The sequence below is a fragment of the Ahaetulla prasina genome, chromosome 3, assembly GCF_028640845.1.
Source record: "Ahaetulla prasina isolate Xishuangbanna chromosome 3, ASM2864084v1, whole genome shotgun sequence".
Lineage (NCBI taxonomy): Eukaryota > Metazoa > Chordata > Lepidosauria > Squamata > Colubridae > Ahaetulla > Ahaetulla prasina.
The window spans coordinates 9,558,595-9,577,980 of NC_080541.1; the positions used below are offsets into that span (position 1 = coordinate 9,558,595).

At 42.6% G+C, this 19,386-nt stretch overlaps 1 protein-coding gene across 1 annotated transcript in view; it reads left to right on the forward strand.

The window, feature by feature from the left end:
* The window catches only part of COL22A1 (collagen type XXII alpha 1 chain), a 316,045-nt gene that overhangs the window by 125,614 nt on the left and 171,045 nt on the right, over window positions 1-19,386 (forward strand). Inside the window, exons 4-6 of the mRNA XM_058177405.1 lie at window positions 381-455; window positions 4,052-4,163; window positions 10,132-10,255. Coding sequence (XP_058033388.1) covers window positions 381-455; window positions 4,052-4,163; window positions 10,132-10,255 — 311 coding nt within the window. The remainder of the gene's footprint in view (window positions 1-380; window positions 456-4,051; window positions 4,164-10,131; window positions 10,256-19,386) is intronic.

A 19,386-nucleotide genomic window follows, 5' to 3' on the forward strand; every position in this document is an offset into this window, starting at 1 on the left:
CCAGTTCTCCAGAACTGGTTAGAACCTGCTGAAACCCACCTCTGGATTGGGGCCTTATTTACCCTATGTGGTGTTGGTTGCAAGCTTGGCAGTTGATTCTGTTTAAGATGCCAGTTCTTTAAGATGCCAGTTCACACCTCGGTGAGGTGTGCAATTTTTTACTTTTTTATACAACTTTTTTTGTGGTGTTTTCATGGGCAACGTGGATACCCAAGACTCATAAAGTTTCCGCAGTGCTATCAAAAGGATATAAAAAGTACTAAATATTGGTTCTACTTTGCCAAGAGGTGATTAAAAACAAGAGGAAAAATAAATCTGTGACGTTCTTAGCAATAACACTAGTTTAAATGTCTCTTCCTTTCTCTTCCCTCTCTTTGCAGATGTCCTGTGTCCAAATGTCCACGTAGAAGGAGACAGGTTCAGACACACCAATGGAGAAAGGGATGACATACCAGGTAATGTAATATTGGCGACAATCAGTTCTTCTTCTCGTCACATAAGAAAGCAGAGATATGTTATATAGAGAGACTGTATTAAGCCTCAAAGTGGCCAAAACAGTACCTTCTTTTGCAAATTATTGCAAGAATTATTTAAGAGTGCCAGGCTGTCTTTACTGATCAAGGAACAGAATCATCAGTGCTTGGAATACTTTACCTGACTCTGTGGTCTCTTCTCATAATCCTAATAGCTTTAACCAAAAACTTTCTACTATTGACCTCACCCCATTCCTAAGAGGACCATAAGGGGCGTGCATAAGCGCACAAACGTGCCTACCGTTCCTGTCCTATTGTTTTTCTTTTCTTCTTCCTATATATGTTTATATGTGTATATACTACATAATCTTTTTGTATGATGTTGTGACAAAATAAATAAATAAATAAATAGAATATTAGATGGGAATAGTTTGGATCCATTTCCCTGCTTAGCATCAGCTTCAGGAATACGCAGCATTGAAACAAAGCTTTCTTTTGCTGGAGTTTATGTTTGGGAGAGTTAGCAGTAAAAGGAAACCAGGCCGCCAAAGAACACGGTGGCTGGACACCATCAAAGCTGACCTCTAGTCAGGGCATAGAAAAACTCAAAGAAGTAGTGCAAGATAGGAAGCTGTGGAGAGACCTGCTCCGTAGGATCGCCAAGAGTCACACATGACTGAATGGATAACATCATAATCATCTTCAAAAGGATAATGAATAATAATGAGATTCAAAAAAAAAATAGGGTTTTGTTTCTGCACTGAAGCACTTCAAGGGGAGTTTAGGCAAAGTTGGGTCTTTGTGTGTGTGTGTGTGTGTGTGTGTGTGTGTGTGTGTGTTTACTTTGTTTCATATCTGTGTCTCTTTTGGTGGGGAAAGGATTTTTACAAGGTTGCAAAGAGCAGTGCTGTTTCCATACATTATATTTTTCCCATCTCATAAAGCTCTTAGAACTGTGACGGCGAACCTATGGCACGCATGCCACAGGTAGCACATGGAGCCATATCTGTGGGCACGCGAGCATTGCCCTAGGACAGCTCCAGTGCGCATGCATGTACCAGCCAGCTGATTTTCAGGCTGTCCAGGCCCATTGGAAGTCGGGAAATGGGCCATTTCCAGCCTCCAGGGGCCTCCGGAGTGTGTGTGGGTAAGGCCATTTTCACCCTCCCCAGGCTCCAAGAAAGGCTCTGGAGCGTGGGGAGGGCGAAAAACCAGCCTACCGGGCCCACCGTGTCATCACGTGCCAAAAGCGGGGGGGGGAGTGTGGGGGGGTCATATATGCATGTGTGGGGGGGTGGGGCACATTGAATTATGGGTGTGGGCACGCACGCACGCGACCCCATCACGCTCTCCCCACTTTTGGCGCATGACGGCAAAAAGGTTAGCCATCACTGTCTTAGCATAACATTTTGTACTCCAGAAATAACATTTGGGGAAGAAATATGACAAATTCATTTGGCCAGCAATGACAAAACATATATTTGATAGAATGCAGAGGACAAAACCTGGCCCTATTAATATTGGCAATAAGTTCTTCTCTCATGCAATATATAAATATATAAATATGACATTTTAAAATGAGCAGAAGTCAAAGTCAATAGAGATTTCCCTTTCCGGGAAGATCTGATGAAAATTTTCGGAAAAAGAAGAAGGAGAAGGAGAAGAAGGAGAAGGAGAAGGAGAAGAAAGAAGGAAGGAAGGAAGGAAGGAAGGAAGGAAGGAAGGAAGGAAGGAAGGAAGAAAGAAAGAAAGAAAGAAAGAAAGAAAGAAAGAAAGAAAGAAAGAAAGAAAGAAATGAGTCAGAGTGTGCACAGTGTGACTGCTAGTTTGAGACAACCCAGAAGCAAAATACAGTACACAGAGGTTTTGTCTTTCAAACAGTGGTTTATCTACAAGTTATATACAGTATACATATATACATATGCGAGCTAAGCAAAGCCAGGCAATCAATCTTCAACTATAACAGGAAGTACACACAGAGAGAAATACATGAAGAACTACAATAGAGATAGAACATGAGGAGAGAGAGACGCCCTCACATGACTGCCCCTATATAGACAGCCTAAAGCAGTGCTTCTCAATTATTTTCTGTCATGCCCCCCTAGGAAGAAGAAAACATTTTTCCCTGCTGACTCATTCTCATTGCATCATCTCGGTTTACAGCCTTACAGCAGCTGGTCAGCTATTAAATCATCATTACCTTAACAAAATGCATTCCCAAATGAAAAAATAAGACATATGTGTCTCTCTTATTATTAAAGTATTTCCACAGCTCAGTTATACTTTTCTATGTTTGAGCCAGTAAGGTTCTCTCAAGCAGCAGTAAATCAAGGGTGCAGTTCACACGAACCGTTTGCAACAATGGCAATATATCAAAAAATGATCCCATTAAAGTTGTTTTCAGGGTCTTTCATGGGGTGAAGCCGATGAGCACTGGACAAGAATAAATGCTTTATTACTACTTCTGAATGGAAAAAAAGCTCAGAGGAAAAACATTCCAGAAAAGAAAGAAAGTACCTAACAAAGTAATTATTTGCAAACTGTAATATATCCAAAATTACAGTTTTGGCAAAGGATCACAGTGCACCATCTACCATGCCAAATGATATCATCTTTTTGAAGAGAGTGAAAGCTCTAACAGAGAGTCTAGAATTGAAACCTTTTGTGTGTTTTTACATGTGTGTGTTTCTGTAAAAAATTCTGCCTGAGTTTATACAGCCTCCAAATCTTAAAACTGGATAACAAAGTGCTTTGTTTGTATAATATGCTAGACCCAAACCAATTAACCATGATATGGGTGATAGCCAAGGTTATGACAAATGGTTGGGTTCTCTTCAACATGTTGCATCCCAAATGGATCAATCTTAGTTTAGATCAGTGGGAGTTAACCTGGTCTCTACCGCCCACTAGTGGGCATTCCAGCTTTCATGGTGGGCAGTAGAGACCAGGTTAGTTTCACTTACGTAACGTGAACTAAACTTATGCGCGGGCGATACAAATAGTATATTTTCAGAAATTTAAATTGTCACGGGGAATTTTATGAAAATCTAATGAAAATGTTTTTAAATAACGCTTTGAAAATTTTTTAAAAAGCCAATTAAATTAAAAAAAAAAGAAAGTGCTTCAGTATCGGACAAAACCCCTACCGCCCATCATGAAAGCTGGGACACCCACTAGTGGGCAGTAGGGACCAGGTTGACTACCACTGCTTTAGAGATAACTTGAGGTGGTGAACATACATACATACATACATACAATCTTCACTCATCCTATTTATCTGTTTTCCCTGCAAGAATGCCTAAGACGAGACTAGAACACCCAGGCTCCTGGTGATTGGCCCAAAATCACCCATCCTAAATTGAAATTAGAACTCAGAATCTCCTGGTTTCTAGGTCAGCGTTTTCAGCACTACACCAAACTCTCCCGCTTTTAATATTGGCAGATACATTAATTTTAATCAATTATTTTAATTATTACTGGTAGGTATTAACAAATAATAAATATCTATCAGCAGCTAAACATTAAAGTCTCACTTTGGTCTTTCATGCTTTCTTTTGTTGTTGTTGTTGTTTTGGTAGGGTTTGACTTGATGGAATTATTCCGTGTACGGGAGATATTCCGAATGAAAGACGACGGAATCCAGAGCTCTTATGTGCGGCTAGGAAGTTTTCCCATTGTTCAGCGGACACAGTAAGTTCCCCCTCTTCCTTTGAACCATTTCTTCAATTGTTCCATTTCCCTAATATGGTCCTTTTCCAGTCAGAGTTAGAATTGAAATCATCCAGGTTTAATAACACACCAATAAAGTTTATGAGCCTTGGTGGCGCAGTGGTTAGAGTGCAATACTGCAGGCTACTTCTGCTGACTGCCAGCTGCCTGCAATTTGGCAGTTCGAATCTCACCAGGCTCAAGATTGACTGAGCCTTCCATCCTTCCGAGGTGGGTAAAATAAGGACCCAAATTGTTGGGGGACAAGATGCTGACTCTGTAAACCGCTTAGAGTGGGCTGTAAAACACTGTAAAGAGGTATATAAATCTAAATGTTATTGCTATACAGTCCAGAACTGTGATTCTGTAAATTTCCACAAGATATTGATCCCATCTTGTTCAAACAGGAAATGAAAGTCATAACAAAGGACTTAATGAATGGAAACACCCATCTCACACTTGGTTTTAAAGGATTTCTCCTTTTTCTATTATCTTTTAGGACCATGGAAGTAGAAATATATTTTCTATTTATTCACAACAAAGAGGTAATGACTGTGCTCTAGAACAGGGGTCTCCAACCTTGGCAACTTTAAGACTTGTGGAATTCTGGGAGTTGAAGTCCACAAGTCTTAAAGTTGCCAAGGTTGGAGACCCTGCTCTAGAACAGCAGGCCATGCAAGTAAAAAAGAGGAAATACTTTTGGACATGATCCTAAGGAGTAGGATGGGCCACATGAGCGTTACTATCGATCTGAGCATATTGATCTGTTTCTTTTGAAAATAGTAGGGCTGTTAAAATCTATGGATACAAGTGTATTGCCATCAAATTCAAGTCTAGTCACGACAAAGAGACAATCAAAAAGCCAAAATGGAACAAAAACACCAAAAACACCTTCCCACTAGCAATCAACACCCAGATGAGCACAAATTAACATTAAAATAACATCCGACCAACAATCAAGAATTAATCGAAGAACTGCCAAACAAACAGCCCAACCCAAAAAAAACCAAGAACACTCTCACCAACACTGACAGGGCAAAACCACTAGAATATAAAAGTCTGTAGAGATTCTCAGTCATCCAGGTCATGGTTGTCCCAAAGGTGCTTTTTCGAGAGGCAACTGGACTTTCTTGGTTTTTCTTTGAAGATGTTTACATTCCTCATCCTTCCATTCCCCACCCACCAAGAAAGTCCACTTGCCGCCTGAAGAAGCACCTTTGGGACAACCATGACTTAGATGACTGAGAATCTCTACACATGTTTAGCTATACAATTTGGGATGAACACCCTTGGAATGGTGTGGGAGTAGGAATGGATTTCCAGAGAAAAAAAAATTACAGACTACAGGAACCATTTGCACTACTCAGGTGACCCTGAGGACACAGATAAACCTCCAAGTGCTTCAATGACCCTCTAAAAAGATGCAAATGACTAGCTGTCTACAAGGAATATAAATCCTTCTATTCCCCACTATCCTGCCAGAGCTGAAGAAGCTTCTTGGATGAGAAGCAAAACATCTTCATAGAAAAAAACAAGAAAGTCCAGTTGCCTCCTTTTGTTTGTTTTGTTTTGTTAACTAACTTGCATAATGAAACATTTTTATTTTTATTTATTTATTTATTTATGTCAAGCATGTATTAGATAACATATACATTAAGTATAGACATAATTCATGAGGTGGATACAAATAAAAGAAAACATTAGAATTTTTATTTTTATTTTTATTGGCCAAGTGTGATTGGACACAAGGAATTTGTCTTGGTGCATATGCTCTCAGTGTACATAAAAAAAAAAGATACGTTCATCAAGGTACAACATTTACAACACAATTGATGGTCAATATATCAATATAAATCATAAGGATTGCCAGCAACAAGTTATAGTCATACAGTCATAAATGGAAAGAGATTGGTGATGGGAACTATGAGAAGATTAATAGTAGTGCAGATTCAGTAAATAGTTTGACAGTGTTGATGGAATTATTTGTTTAGCGGAGTGATGGCCTTCGGGAAAAAACTGTTCTTGTGTCTAGTTGTTCTGGTGTGCAGTGCTCTATAGCGTCGTTTTGAGGGTAGGAGTTGAAACAGTTTATGTCCTGGATGCGAGGAGTCTGTAAATATTTTAGGACAGGGACGGTAGGCAAGCTGGTGCTTTTATGCATACCCCCTTACAGACCTCTTAGGAATGGGGTGAGGTCAACAGTAGACAGTCTAAGGTTAAAGTTTTGGGGGTTTGGGGAAGAAACCACAGAGTCTGGTAGTGCATTCTCGGCATTGACCACTCTATTGCTGAAGTCATATTTTCTGCAATCAAGTTTGGAGCAGTTTACCATAAGTTTGTATCTATTGTGTGCTCGTGTATTGTTGTGGTTGAAGCTGAAGTAGTCATTGACAGGTAGGACATTGTAACAGATAATTTTATGTACTATGCTTAGGTTGGACTGAAGATGGCGTAGTTCTAAGTTGTCTAAGCCCAAAATTTCAACTCTGGTGGCATAAGGTATTATGTTGCGAGAAGAGGAGTGGAGGACTCTTCTCGTAAAATATCTCTGGACTCGTTCATTGTATTAATGTCCGATATGCAGGGCGGGTTCCAGACAGATGAGCTGTATTCAAGAATTGGTCTAGCAAAAGTTTTGTATGCTCTAGTTAGCAGTACAATATCACCAGAGAAGAAGCTATGCAAGATTAGGTTAACAACTCTTAATGCCTTTTTGACAATGTTGTTATTTTATTTATTTATTTTTATTTATTATTTATTTTATTTGATTTTTATACCGCCCTTCTCCCGAAGGACTCAGGGCGGTGTACAGGCATAATAAAAACCAACAATACAATATACAAGTTTAAAATACGATTTAAAAAACTTATTTAAATTAGCTCAGTGATTAAAATTTAACCATACTAAAACCCCGTTACAGTGAGCTCTGGCACTTAGATCATTTGAGATGAGTATTCCAAGGTCTTGAAGAAAGCAACCAAGCTCCGAGAGCATCAAGGATCCCCCAAAGAATCTTAGCTAAAATGTGTACTGCAGATGAAGACAAGTGGATTCCAACTTCATTAGGAAAACTGAAGAAGAGAAACAATGAGGACGAAGCTCTGCTTAGAAATGGAAGTTTGTCCAAATAAGGAGAGTGGAAAAACCACAAAATCTAGCAGAGACATCCTTAGCAGACAATAAAGGCTGTGTCTGTGTAAGTCTGAAAGAGAGTGAGAGTTTCATATGATAAAATAATTTGAAACAGCTCATGTCCAATTAGGTCACAATGGTAGAATTAAATGAAACAATGTGTTTTCTGCGCCAGGCAACTGGAATTAATATCATTAGTTCATTTAATTCTGCATTAGCATGTAGAAGTAGATTTTTCACTGAGCCCCTTTCATTCTAGAATATCACAGAAGAGTGGGCATCATTTAAAGCCAACCGAGAAAAAGGTATTTCCATTCATTATACCCATTGCTGCTGCTTTCATTTCCCATTTGAATAAGGCAGCACTGTTTCAATCGCTCACTTTCCAATACATGCTGCCAATTATTACTGAAGTAGCAAAACGTCCAAACATGTTTTCTGACCTAGGCTTCCTTAGAAAGCACAAACTTAGTCCTGGCAAACCTCTTTTAATTCATACGGCTGTGAATTATTGTCATTCTCAGTCTGAAGGGCTTCTCAAACAGTCTTGCAGGGGGGTGTTTACAAACACCCACCTTATCTCCCTTGGAATGCTGCCAGAGAACTAATTACCACATGCAGGGCAAGGCCAAACTTAGCACAGAGTCAAAAAGAACTTTTCCACAGCTTTTACTGACCAGATGAACTAACTGCTTCCTGCAAAAGCTCACCTCCCTTTCACTTCTCATTTCTATCTTATGGGAGGGGCCAATCATCTCCAAGCCTTACTCCCAAGTCGACCCTGTTTCCTTAATTGTTCCTGTCTCCTGGCAGCTCTGAGCATGTGAACACTGGGAACTAGCTCACGCTGTTCTTCTGCCTTGCTGATATCAGACTCCGGAGGCAGCAAAGAACTACCAGATGGCCTTGGCCCCCCTCTCTGCTTCTGACTCAGAGCCATCATCCGAGCCTTCCCCAGACTCCAGGACTGGCCCACGTTCCTCCCCAACCTTCTCACTATCCGAATCTGCTGCCAGCTCTGCTGGCCACTGGCGGGCCTCAACAACATGAAAACTGAAGTACCCATAACTACTGGTCACGGCACCAGAGGTTCTCAGATATTCTGTCAATGCAGGAGTTTACAAACATCCAGGGGTTTCTTCTCAAATCAAGTCTCACTGTTTATTGAGTGTGCTTAAGGACATACACATATAATATGTGAGCTCTAGTAATGAAAGCACAATTAAAAAAGGAAGCAAACTGAAACAGAAAGTAGAATAATGTTAACAGGTACAGGAACCAACCATTACAATGTGAAATGGTGAATAACTTAAAGAATCATAGGGCTGAAAGTGACCTCGGAGGCCATCCAACTTAACGGAATAAAAGAGTTGGAAAGGACCTTAGAGGTCTTCTAGTACCCCTTGCTTAAGTAGGAGACATTACACCATTTCAGATAAATGATTATCCAATCTCTTCTTAAAAGGCTCCAGTAATGGAGCATCCACAAGTTTTGAAGAAGAAAAGGATGACCAGTTATAAATTGGATAAACTCAATTACATGGCAATGTTGTAGTACTGGGTGACCTGAAGGACCAGGATGGAGACTAGAGGTGACTAGGGTGGTTAAGAAGAACTAGGAGTGATATGATATCAGTGTTTCAATATAAGGGGCTGTCACAAAAAAGACGGGAGTCAAACTATTCTCCAAAACACCAGAAGGCAGGACAAGAAGCAACAAATGAAAACTAATCAAGGAAAGAACCAACCTAGAACTAAGGAGAAATTTCCTAACAGTGAGAAGAGTTAATCAGAGGAACTACTTGCCTTCAGAAGTTTGGGTGTTCCATCACTGGAGTTTTTTTAGAATAGACTGGATAACCACCTGTCTGAAATGGTATAGAGGTTGGACTAGAAGATCTCAAAGTCCCTTCCAACTCTGTTATTCTGACTGATAATCCTAGATAAAATCTATTTATGTGTGATACCTATTTCATTGTGTTAAACCTTGACATCAGCTTGTTGGCACATAATCAATCTCTCTATGTCTCTCTCCCTCTCTTGCTCTCCCTCCCCCCCTCATTCTCTCTGTTTATATATATTTTATAGTAGAGAAACAAATGGAAGAAATTCAGAAAAGACACCAAGTCTTCAACTATTTCATACACTAGTCATTCCCGTTTCTCTTTGGGTTGAAAAAGGGGTTGCAAAATTGGGAGCAGTTTAACTTCTAAACTAATTTTTCTTTACTTTCTTATGTTGGGGAAGCAAAACTTCTCATACACTCTTGTTAAACTGTTTATTGCAGATATTTATCAACTTCCTTCTTTCTCCGCCAGGAGAGTTAGTGCTTCCTACATATCCAATCCTTCCTACATATTCCTACATATCCTACAATTCCTACATATTCCTACAATTCCTACATATCCAATCCTACATAAGGCAATCCTTATGATTTATATTGATATATTGACCATCAATTGTGTTGTAAATGTTGTAACTTGATGAACGTATCTTTTCTTTTATGTACACTGAGAGCATATGCACCAAGACAAATTCCTTGTGTGTCCAATCATACTTGTCCAATCAAAAATTCTATTCTATTCTATTCTATTCTATTCTATTCTATTCTATTCTATTCTATTCTATTCTATTCTATTCTATTCTATTCTATTCTATCCATGGCCAGTTTGATTAATAACCATTATAGACTGCAGGGAACAAAGAATTTATTCTCCCACGTTGTGATTTTGAGGATTGGTTGCCCAGATGTATGTAACTTAAATACTTTTCATTACTTTCTCTTCCCCCACCACCTCCGTCCACCTCCTTCCTCCAGAGATGTCTTCCCACAAGGACTTCCGGATGAGTATGCTTTTGTCGCCACTTTTAAATTCCGGAAGTCATCCAAGCGAGAAGATTGGTACCTTTGGCAGATCATTGACAAATACGGCATACCACAGGTAAGGTTGCCTTTTCAGCCTTAAAGAATTCGAGTTAGTTCTTCCCAGCTTGTTCTGTTTCCCTCCCCCAATACTCCCAACAAAGAGTCAGTGAAAGGCCTCCTCTTCTACTTTATTTACATAGATAAATGTCCTGGCCACGTCTACCCACGGGCCTGCCAAGTTTCTGGAGATAATGAGGAAATTATAGATAAGGCCAGAATTACTCACGAATATATTCTTCCCTCCATTGATACAGTTTGCCCGCGCAAATTCATTGCTTTGTCCAAGGCAAAAAACCAGGAAGTCCCGCCTCCTATTTATAGTCTCTGCAGATGTCCATCATTCCTTGGCCTTATCCCAACGCTGTTTCTGCTGCGCGCGCCAGTCACGTCTGCGCAGTCTTGCATCACTCCAAAACTGTTCTTGGGGCGTTGCCAAATCAGAAGAAGGCTCGAGAGAATCAGGCCTTGCCGGCCCCTCCTCCTCCCTTTAGTGGGTGCCAGGGAGGGAGAGGGCCCAAGAGAAGAAGGGCTTGCCAGGTCTTCTCCCTCACTTTCTGAATCATCCGAGTCCAGGAGTCCGGGTCCAGGAACCTGGGTCACAACACAGCTTATTAGAATAGAATAGAATAGAATAGAATAGAATAGAATAGAATAGAATAGAATAGAATAGAATAGAATAGAATAGAATAGAATAGAATAGAATAGAATAGAATAGAATTTTTTATTGGCTAAGTGTGATTGGACACACAAGGAATTTGTCTTGGTGCATATGCTCTCAGTGTACATAAAAGAAAAGATACATTCATCAAGGTACAACATTTACAACACAATTGATGATCAATATATCAATATAAATCATAAGGATTGCCAGCAACAAGTTATAGTCATACAGTCATAAGTGGAAAGAGATTGGTGATGGGAACTATGAAACGATTAATAGTAGTGCAGATTCAGTAAATAGTCTGACAGTGTTGAGGGAATTATTTGTTTAGCAGAGTTATTACCCAGCACTGTTGGCCTTCTGTTGACTGTAGCACCTTGATGAACAAAACTGGTTTATTTGTACTAGCCTGGGCTAGGTGCCAACATATAGGAAGGCCTAACTCTCCAAAAGTTAAGGAATATTAAGAGTGGTTACTTAGAACATAGAATAATAGACTTGGAAGGGATCTTGGAGTTCTTCTAGCCCAACTGTTCTGTCTCCTTCCCCACTTCGGATTAATGAGCTGGCCTTTAGCCAGTGGATTCTCAGCTCCTATCAGTCCTGGCAGAGACTTGCTGACTCACATAGCAAGACTTTCAGCTCTTTTTGAAACGGTTCAGCTAAACTTTTGCTTCCCGTGGAGTGTCAGCAGTCCTAAAGCTCCTTATAGATCCTGTGGGATGGGGCTCCTGCCCCATCCCTCCCTTTGATGACGCCGCCTCTCTAATCTTCTGAAGCGCGGGTCAATCCAAGCTTGATTATTATTATTATCAGCTGTGTCTGAAGGCGTAGCCTGGGGAAGGGAGGAATCAGGGGATGACGGCCTCATTACATCCTCCGACTGGTCTGGTTCTGGCTCCTGGAGCCAGGCCAAAGGAATCAGTGCTCCCGAGGTAAGCATTACCAGCCCTTCCCCCCTCACTTCCTGAGTCACTTTCGGGCATGGAGCCAGGTTTTGGGGCTGGAGTCACAACACCAACCCTGTGCTCTAGGAGGAGACCCTATGTCTGTGATTGGAACACAGCACCCTCTTTGATGGAGCGCTGGGTGGTTGTGCGTGCATGCACAGGGGGAGGGGCGCATGGGTGGCACACACACATTGCATTATGGATGCGGGAGCGCATGTGTGTTGTCACGTGTGCACACTTTCGGCATGTGGCAACAAAAAGGTTAGCCATCGCTGCCCTATGCCATTTCAGACAAATGTTTGTCCAGTCTCTTTTTGAAAGCCTCTAGTGATGGAGGCAAGCCGTTCCACTTTTTTTTTTATTTGAATTTATATCCCGCCCTTCTCCGAAGACTCAGGACGGCTTACACAGTGTTAAGCAATAGTCTTCATCCATCTGTATATTATATACAAAGTCAACTTATTGCCCCCAACAATCTGGGTCCTCATTTTACCTACCTTATAAAGGATGGAAGGCTGAGTCAACCTTGGGCCTGGTGGGACTAGAACCTGCAGTAATTGCGAACAGCTGTGTTAATAACAGACAGAGTTAGTCCGTTGAGCCACCGGAGGCCCTTTGTTGATTGCTCTCACCATTAGGAAATCTCTCCTTAATTCTAGATTGCTTCTCTTCTTGGTTAATTTCCAACCATTGTTTGTACTTCAGTGGGAGTCCACACGCCGAAAAGAACACGGATAGTTCCATGAGGCTTTATATTGTACTTGGAAAACTGTATCCAGTTTTGATCACAAAGCTGTTGAGACTCTAAAAAGAGTGCAGAGAAGCACAACAAAAACGATTGGGGACTGAAGGCTAAAACGAACAGTCACAGGAACTGTATAAGTCTAGTCCAGGGGTCTGCAAACTTGGCTCTTTTAAGACTTGTGGACTTCAACTACCAGAGTTCCTCAGCCAGCTTTGCTCTGAAGTCCACAAGTCTTAAAAGAGCCAAGTTTGCAGACCCCTGGACTAGTCTAACAAAAAGAAGGGACAGACATGACAGGATAGCAGTCTCCCAATATTTGAGCGGCTGTCACAGAAAAGAAGAGATTGACCTATTCTCCAAAGCACCTGAGGGCAAGAGAAGAAGTAATGGATGGAAGCTTATTAAAGAGAGATCCAACCTAGAATTAAAGAGAAATTTCCTGTCACTGAAAACAATTAATCAGTGGAATGGCTTGCCTTCAGAAGTTATGGGTGTTCATCACTGGAGGTTTTAAAGAAGGGAGTGCATCCATTTGTCCAGAATGGTATATGGTCTCCTGCTTAAGCAAGGGGTTGGACTAAAAGACCTCCAAGGTCCCTTCCAACTCTGTTATTCTGTTAAGTCACCTGGAGTTGACTCTGATTCAGAACAGAATGGTTCAAAAATGTCTTGGTTGCATTAGGTTTCTTTGCTTTCCAAGGACTCTACACAGCACAACGTAGCAATTCTAAACGCAACACTTTAATTACAACACACACCTTCCTTATCCACAGGCTATTGCTTTGGATCACTTCCACCCTTCTAGGGTTTTGCAAGGTGACGTTGCCAACTAAAAATGCCTTTGATATTCAGTCCTTTATATCTAGTTTAAACAGAGCCTTTAAAGTAGCATACACCCTTTCTCCAAACACCTTTCTCCAAACGTTCTTGGGATAATTGGGATGAGGTATAGCTTCAGCGTGGTTGTTCCTTTTTGTAATTGCTATTGAGCTTCCAGCAAAGTTCCAAACTCCTGGCAGGACTTCTACCAGGACATGCTGCTCACCGTAGCTTGCAGACCTGGCAGTTGAATGAAAGTCCTCATGCAAGATTGTAATCACTGCCAACCTGCACCCATCCCCTCCGCTTCTCTGTCTGTAGGTGATTTGCATTCATGCTTTTTATTAAAATTTGCATTTATATCCCACCCTTCTCCGAAGACTCAGGGCGGCTTACACTATGTCAAGCAATAGTCTTCATCCATTTGTATACTATATACAAAGTCAACTTTTATTGCCCCCAACAATCTGGGTCCTCATTTTACCTACCTTATAAAGGATGGAAGGCTGAGTCAACCTTGGGCCTGGTGAGACTTGAACCTGCAGTAATTGCAAGCAGCTGCTGTTAATAACAGACTGCATTAGTCTGTTGAGCTACCGGAGGCTTTGTGCTACACACCTTTCCCCCCATTCTGTCTCAGCGTTGACTTTTTGTAAGCTCGAAAGACTGGGCAGAGTGAAGTTGCCTCTGGACATCAGCATGTCCTTGAAAGCACCAGGGTGTGGCTCAGGTAACACAACAAGGGCTTGGATGCTTGTGAGTAAGTGTATGACTGCATGTCTGAATGCATGAAGGAAGTGCAGAGATGCATTTCTGCCTGGCTGCAGCAGACTGCAGAGTTGTTGGTGGCGCAGTGGTTAGAACGCAGCATTGCAGGCTACTTTTGCCGACTGCCAGCAGTTTGATTCTTACCGGCTCAAGGTTGACTCAGCCTTGAAGCAATGCAACCTATAGAAGCAATGCACGAGGCAGTCTCCAACTCCACATGCATTGTAAAGATGAAGTTATTTCTTTGTACCTTCCAGTTTGTTTTTAAATAGATCTTTCCATCTGCCGAAGTGGCAAGGAAGTTTTGTCCCACTGGAAGCACGATCAAGAATTAAAGTGGCATTAATCACAAGCGTATCAGTGCAACAGATAAATAGGTTTCCAGATCAATTCAGAAATCAAATGCCACAGATCCAGGTTGAGATTTGAAGGGTTCTTAGTGCTCTCTGTGATTGGATGTTTTCTTACAGATATTTCATTATCCAATTATCAGAGCTACTTTGAGTAATAAAATGTCTGTAAGAAAACAATGAAGCTCAGAGAACACCAAAGACCAGGGGTGAAATGCTCCCGGTTTGGACCGGATCACGCGATCCGGTAGCAATGGGGGCGGGTAGGATATCGGAGAACCGGTATCAAAAATCCCTGCCTCCCCCACCGCCCACACCTCGCTGTTCTTCTTCTTCTCTTCTTCAAATGGCCTTAAATGATTGCCCTGGCGCTTCAAAGGGACGCACTACAGCTGATCAGCAATGTAGGCGGCTAGTAGACCGGTGCCTCTATTTTTAAAGAAGGTAGACCAGTGCACTCCCAAAAAAGGCAATTAGTAGACCGGTGCCTCTATTTTTAAAGAAGGTAGACTGGTGCGCTCCCAAAAAAAGGCAATTAGGAGACCGGTGCCTCTATTTTTAAAGAAGGTAGACTGGTGCGCTCCCAAGTTTTGTGTAATTTGTTTATTATTTTTATTATTTATTATTATTGGCCATGCCCATTCAGTCACCTGACCATCAAGCCATGGCCACCGGGTCACCTGACCACCAAGCCACACCCACCAATTAAGCCACGCCCGCAGAACTGGTACGGAAAATTTTTAGATTTCACTCATGCCAAGGACCCCTCATTGAAACCTTGAACTACAAAGATTCTCTTTTATGGGTTGAGATTTATATTAATCAAGACCATCGGAAAGATGACCAGATCATTGAAATGTTCTATCATTGTTTTCTAGACAGTGATTTGTTTTAAAAAAATCCAGAACTTTAACAATACAGCCAACCTCAATTGCAGATGATCCTGGCTTGCTGGAAGGAATTCATTTGATCAACTCATGAGCATGGTGGGTGGTAGCATGGCCAATGATTCTCGTATTACGCCAATTGAATTGTTGCTGTTCAATGTCAGTGTGAGTCAGAGGTGGGTTTCAGGAGGTTCGGACCAGTTCTGGAGAACCGGTAATGGAAATTTTGAGTAGTTCGGAGAACCGGTAATAAAAATTCTGACTGGCTCCGTCCCCATCTATTCTCTGCCTCCCAAGTCCCAGCTGATTGGGAGGAAATGGGGATTTTACAGTATCCTTCCCCTGGAGTGGGGAGGGAATGGAGACTTTACAGTATCCTTCCCCTGCCATGCCCACCAAGCCACGCCCATCAAGCCATGCCACACCCATCAAGCCATACCCATAGAACCGGAAGTAAAAAAAATTGAAACCCACCACTGGTGTCAGTAGAAATTAGAGATTTGGGATCGTGGCATTTGACTGCCAGCTGGTGTTCATGGATTCTGGTTTTCAATCGACATGATGTTCGTTCCATGTAGAATTGGTTGCAAATCAAGTTATATATGATTTTGTAAATTACATTGTTTCTTTCATCCTTCTGTATCTTTGGTTCCTGATAATTCCTGGTGGAGTATGGCTGTGGGTTTGTGGGCTATTGATATTCCTAGAGGTTATCACTCTTCAATATCTTTTTACTTTGTAGGAAATTTCTAAAACAGGGGCATCAAACTTGATTTCATTGAGGGCTACATCAGGGTTTTGTTTGACCTTGGGGGGCCGGAGTGGGCATGGCTAGGATGGGTGTGGCCAGCTCGATATCACTCGTGTCGGGGGACGCCAGTGCTGGCCTGACCACTCTGCAAGAGAAAATGGGCTCCTGAGCTCTGTTTTCTCTGGCAGAGGCAGTCCTTTGCTGTTTCCAGGGAAGCCCAGTGGGTCAGATCTAAGCACCCCACAGGCTGGATCTGGGCCCCGGGGCCTTGAGTTTGACACACCCGTTCTATCTCATCTGAACATTTCTTCATTACAATGGGCAGTTCACCATCCTGCACAGTCATGCTTTCTTCTTGACTTTTGTGTCTAGCATGTTGATCGTATATAGCGCCGGGATGGCGAACCTATGGCATGTGTGCCACAGGTGGCATGCAGAGCCCTCTCTGTGGACATGCGAGCCATTGCCCCAGCTCAGTTCCACGGTGCATGCACAGGTGCCTCCCGCTGGCCAGATAATACTCGGGTCCCTGCCGCATGTGCGTGAGAGGCAAGGGGCATGCGGGGGGGACACGTGTGCATGTACAGGGAGTGGGAGAGTCACACTTGCATGTAGGAGGGGGGGTGAGCACAGGAGGGTTTTTATTTTATTTTATTTTATTTGAATTTATATCCCGCCCTTCTCCGAAGACTCAGGGCGGCTTATAGCCACAGTAAAATACAAAAACTACAAATACAGTGCTATTTATTTATTTATTTATTTATTTATTCATATTTTTATACCGCCCTATCTCCCTAGGGACTCAGGGCGGTGTACAGCCATCTAAAAACAAAATAAATATACACAGTAAAACATTAATCTAAAAAACTTATTAAATAGGCCGAAAATTTAAAATAGACATAAATAATAAAACCCCAAGTTAAAACCAAATCTAAAATTTAAACAATTAAAATTTAAGAATCTAGTCCAGTCCTGCGCAAATAAATAGATGTGTCTTAAGCTCATGTGGAAGGTCCAAGGTCAGGAAGTTGACGAAGTCCTGGGGAAGCCTGCTCCAGAGGGTGGGAGCCCCCACAGAAAAGGCCCTTCCCCTGGGCGTCGCCAGTCGGCACTGCCTAGCTGACGGCACCCTGAGGAGTCCCTCCCTGTGGGAGCGCACGGGTCGGTGGGAGGCATTCGGTGGCAGCAGACGGTCCCGTAAGTAACCCGGCCCTATGCCATGGAGCGCTTTAAAGATCATTACCAAAACCTTGAAGCGCACCCGGAAAACCACAGGTAGCCAGTGCAGTCTGCGCAGGAGAGGTGTTACATGGGAGCCACGAGGGGCTCCCTCTATCACCCGCAGCCGCATTCTGAACTACCTGAGTCTCCGGGTGCTCCTCAAGGGAGCCCCATGTAGAGAGCATTGCAGTAGTCCAGACGAGATGTCACGAGCATGAGTGACCGTGCATAAGGCATCCCGGTCTAGAAAGGCGCAACTGGCGGACCAGGCGAACCTGGTAAAAGCTCTCCTGGAGACGGCCGTCAGATGATCTTGAAGACAGCCGTCCATCCAGGAGAACGCCCAAGTTATGCATTCTCCATTGGGGCCAATGACTCGCCCCAACAGTCAGCCGAGGCTGCAGCTGACTGTACCGGGATGCCGCATCCACAGCCACTCCGCCTTGGAGGATTGAGCTTGAGCCTGTTTCTCCCCATCCAGACCCGTCGGCTTCCAGACACCGGGACAGCACCTCGATAGCTTCGCTGGGGTGGTCCGTGTGGAAAAGTACAGCTGGGTGTCATCAGCGACAGCTGGTACCTCACCGAAACCACTGATGATCTCACCCAGCGGCTTCATATAGATGTTGAACAAGAGGGGCGAGAGAATCGACCCCTGAGGCACCCCACAAGTGAGGCGCCTCGGGGCCGACCTCTGCCCCCCCGTCAACACCGTCTGCGACTGATCGGAGAGATAGGAGGAGAACCACCGATAAACGGTGCCTCCCACTCCCAATCCCTTCAACCGGTGCAGCAGGATACCATGGTCGATGGTATCAAAAGCCGCTGAGAGGTCTAATAGGACCAAGGCAGAGGAACAACCCCTATCCCTGGCCCTCCAGAGATCATCCACCAACGCGACCAAAGCCGTCTCAGTGCTGTAACCAAACATTTACAGCTAAAAACAAACATTAAAAAACTTATTCAAGTTTTTCAAGTTTTCAAGTTCAAGTTCAACTTATTCAAGTTTTTAAGCAATAGTCTTCATCCATTTGTATATTATATACAAAGTCAACTTTTTATTGCCCCCAACAATAGGATGGAAGGCTGAGTCAACCTTGGGCTTGGTGGGACTTGAACCTGCAGTAATTGCAAGCAGCTGTTGTTAATAACAGACAGACTTAGTCTGCTGAGCCACCAGAGGCACCAGAGGTTGCGGGTGCATGTGCAGGGGGTGGGGGAGCGTAGGCAGTTGGTGCGCATGTGTGGGGTCAGGGCACACAAGGGGACACACGCGTATTGCATTATGGCATTATGGCATGCGATGACAAAAAGGTTAGCCATCACTGGTTTATAGCAATGGACCAGGAATAATGAATTCTCAGAATCAGGGACACCTCTAGCTGCAGATCAGAACTTTTTAAAGCCATCAACTCTCTGGGTCCTGCGACACTGTTAAATTTGATTTAGTGCTGTACTAAACCTAGGGTCTTCCCATAATTCCTCACAATTGGTTATGCCAGTTGAAGCAGATGAGTTTTGTGGTCTAAAGCAGGGGTCTCCAACCTTGGCAACTTTAAGCCTGGAGGACTTCAACTCCAGAATACCCCAGCCAGCAAAGCTGTATCTGTATCATCAATCTATCTGTCTGTCTGTCTGTCTATTTATCTATCTATCTATCTATCTATCTATCTATCTATCTATCTATCTATCTATCTATCTATCTATCTATCTATCTATCTATCATCTATCTATCTATCTATCTATCTATCTATCTATCTATCTATCTATCTATCTATCTATCTATCTATCATCTATCTATCTGTATCATCTATTTGTATCTCTCTCTCTCTCTCTCTCTCTCTCCTATCTATCTATCTATCTATCTATCTATCTATCTATCTATCTATCTATCTATCTATCTATCTATCTATCTATCTATCTATCTATTATCTGTCTATCTATCTATCTGCTCAGAAAGTTAACAATCGGTTCTCCTGAAATGGTGCGAACTGG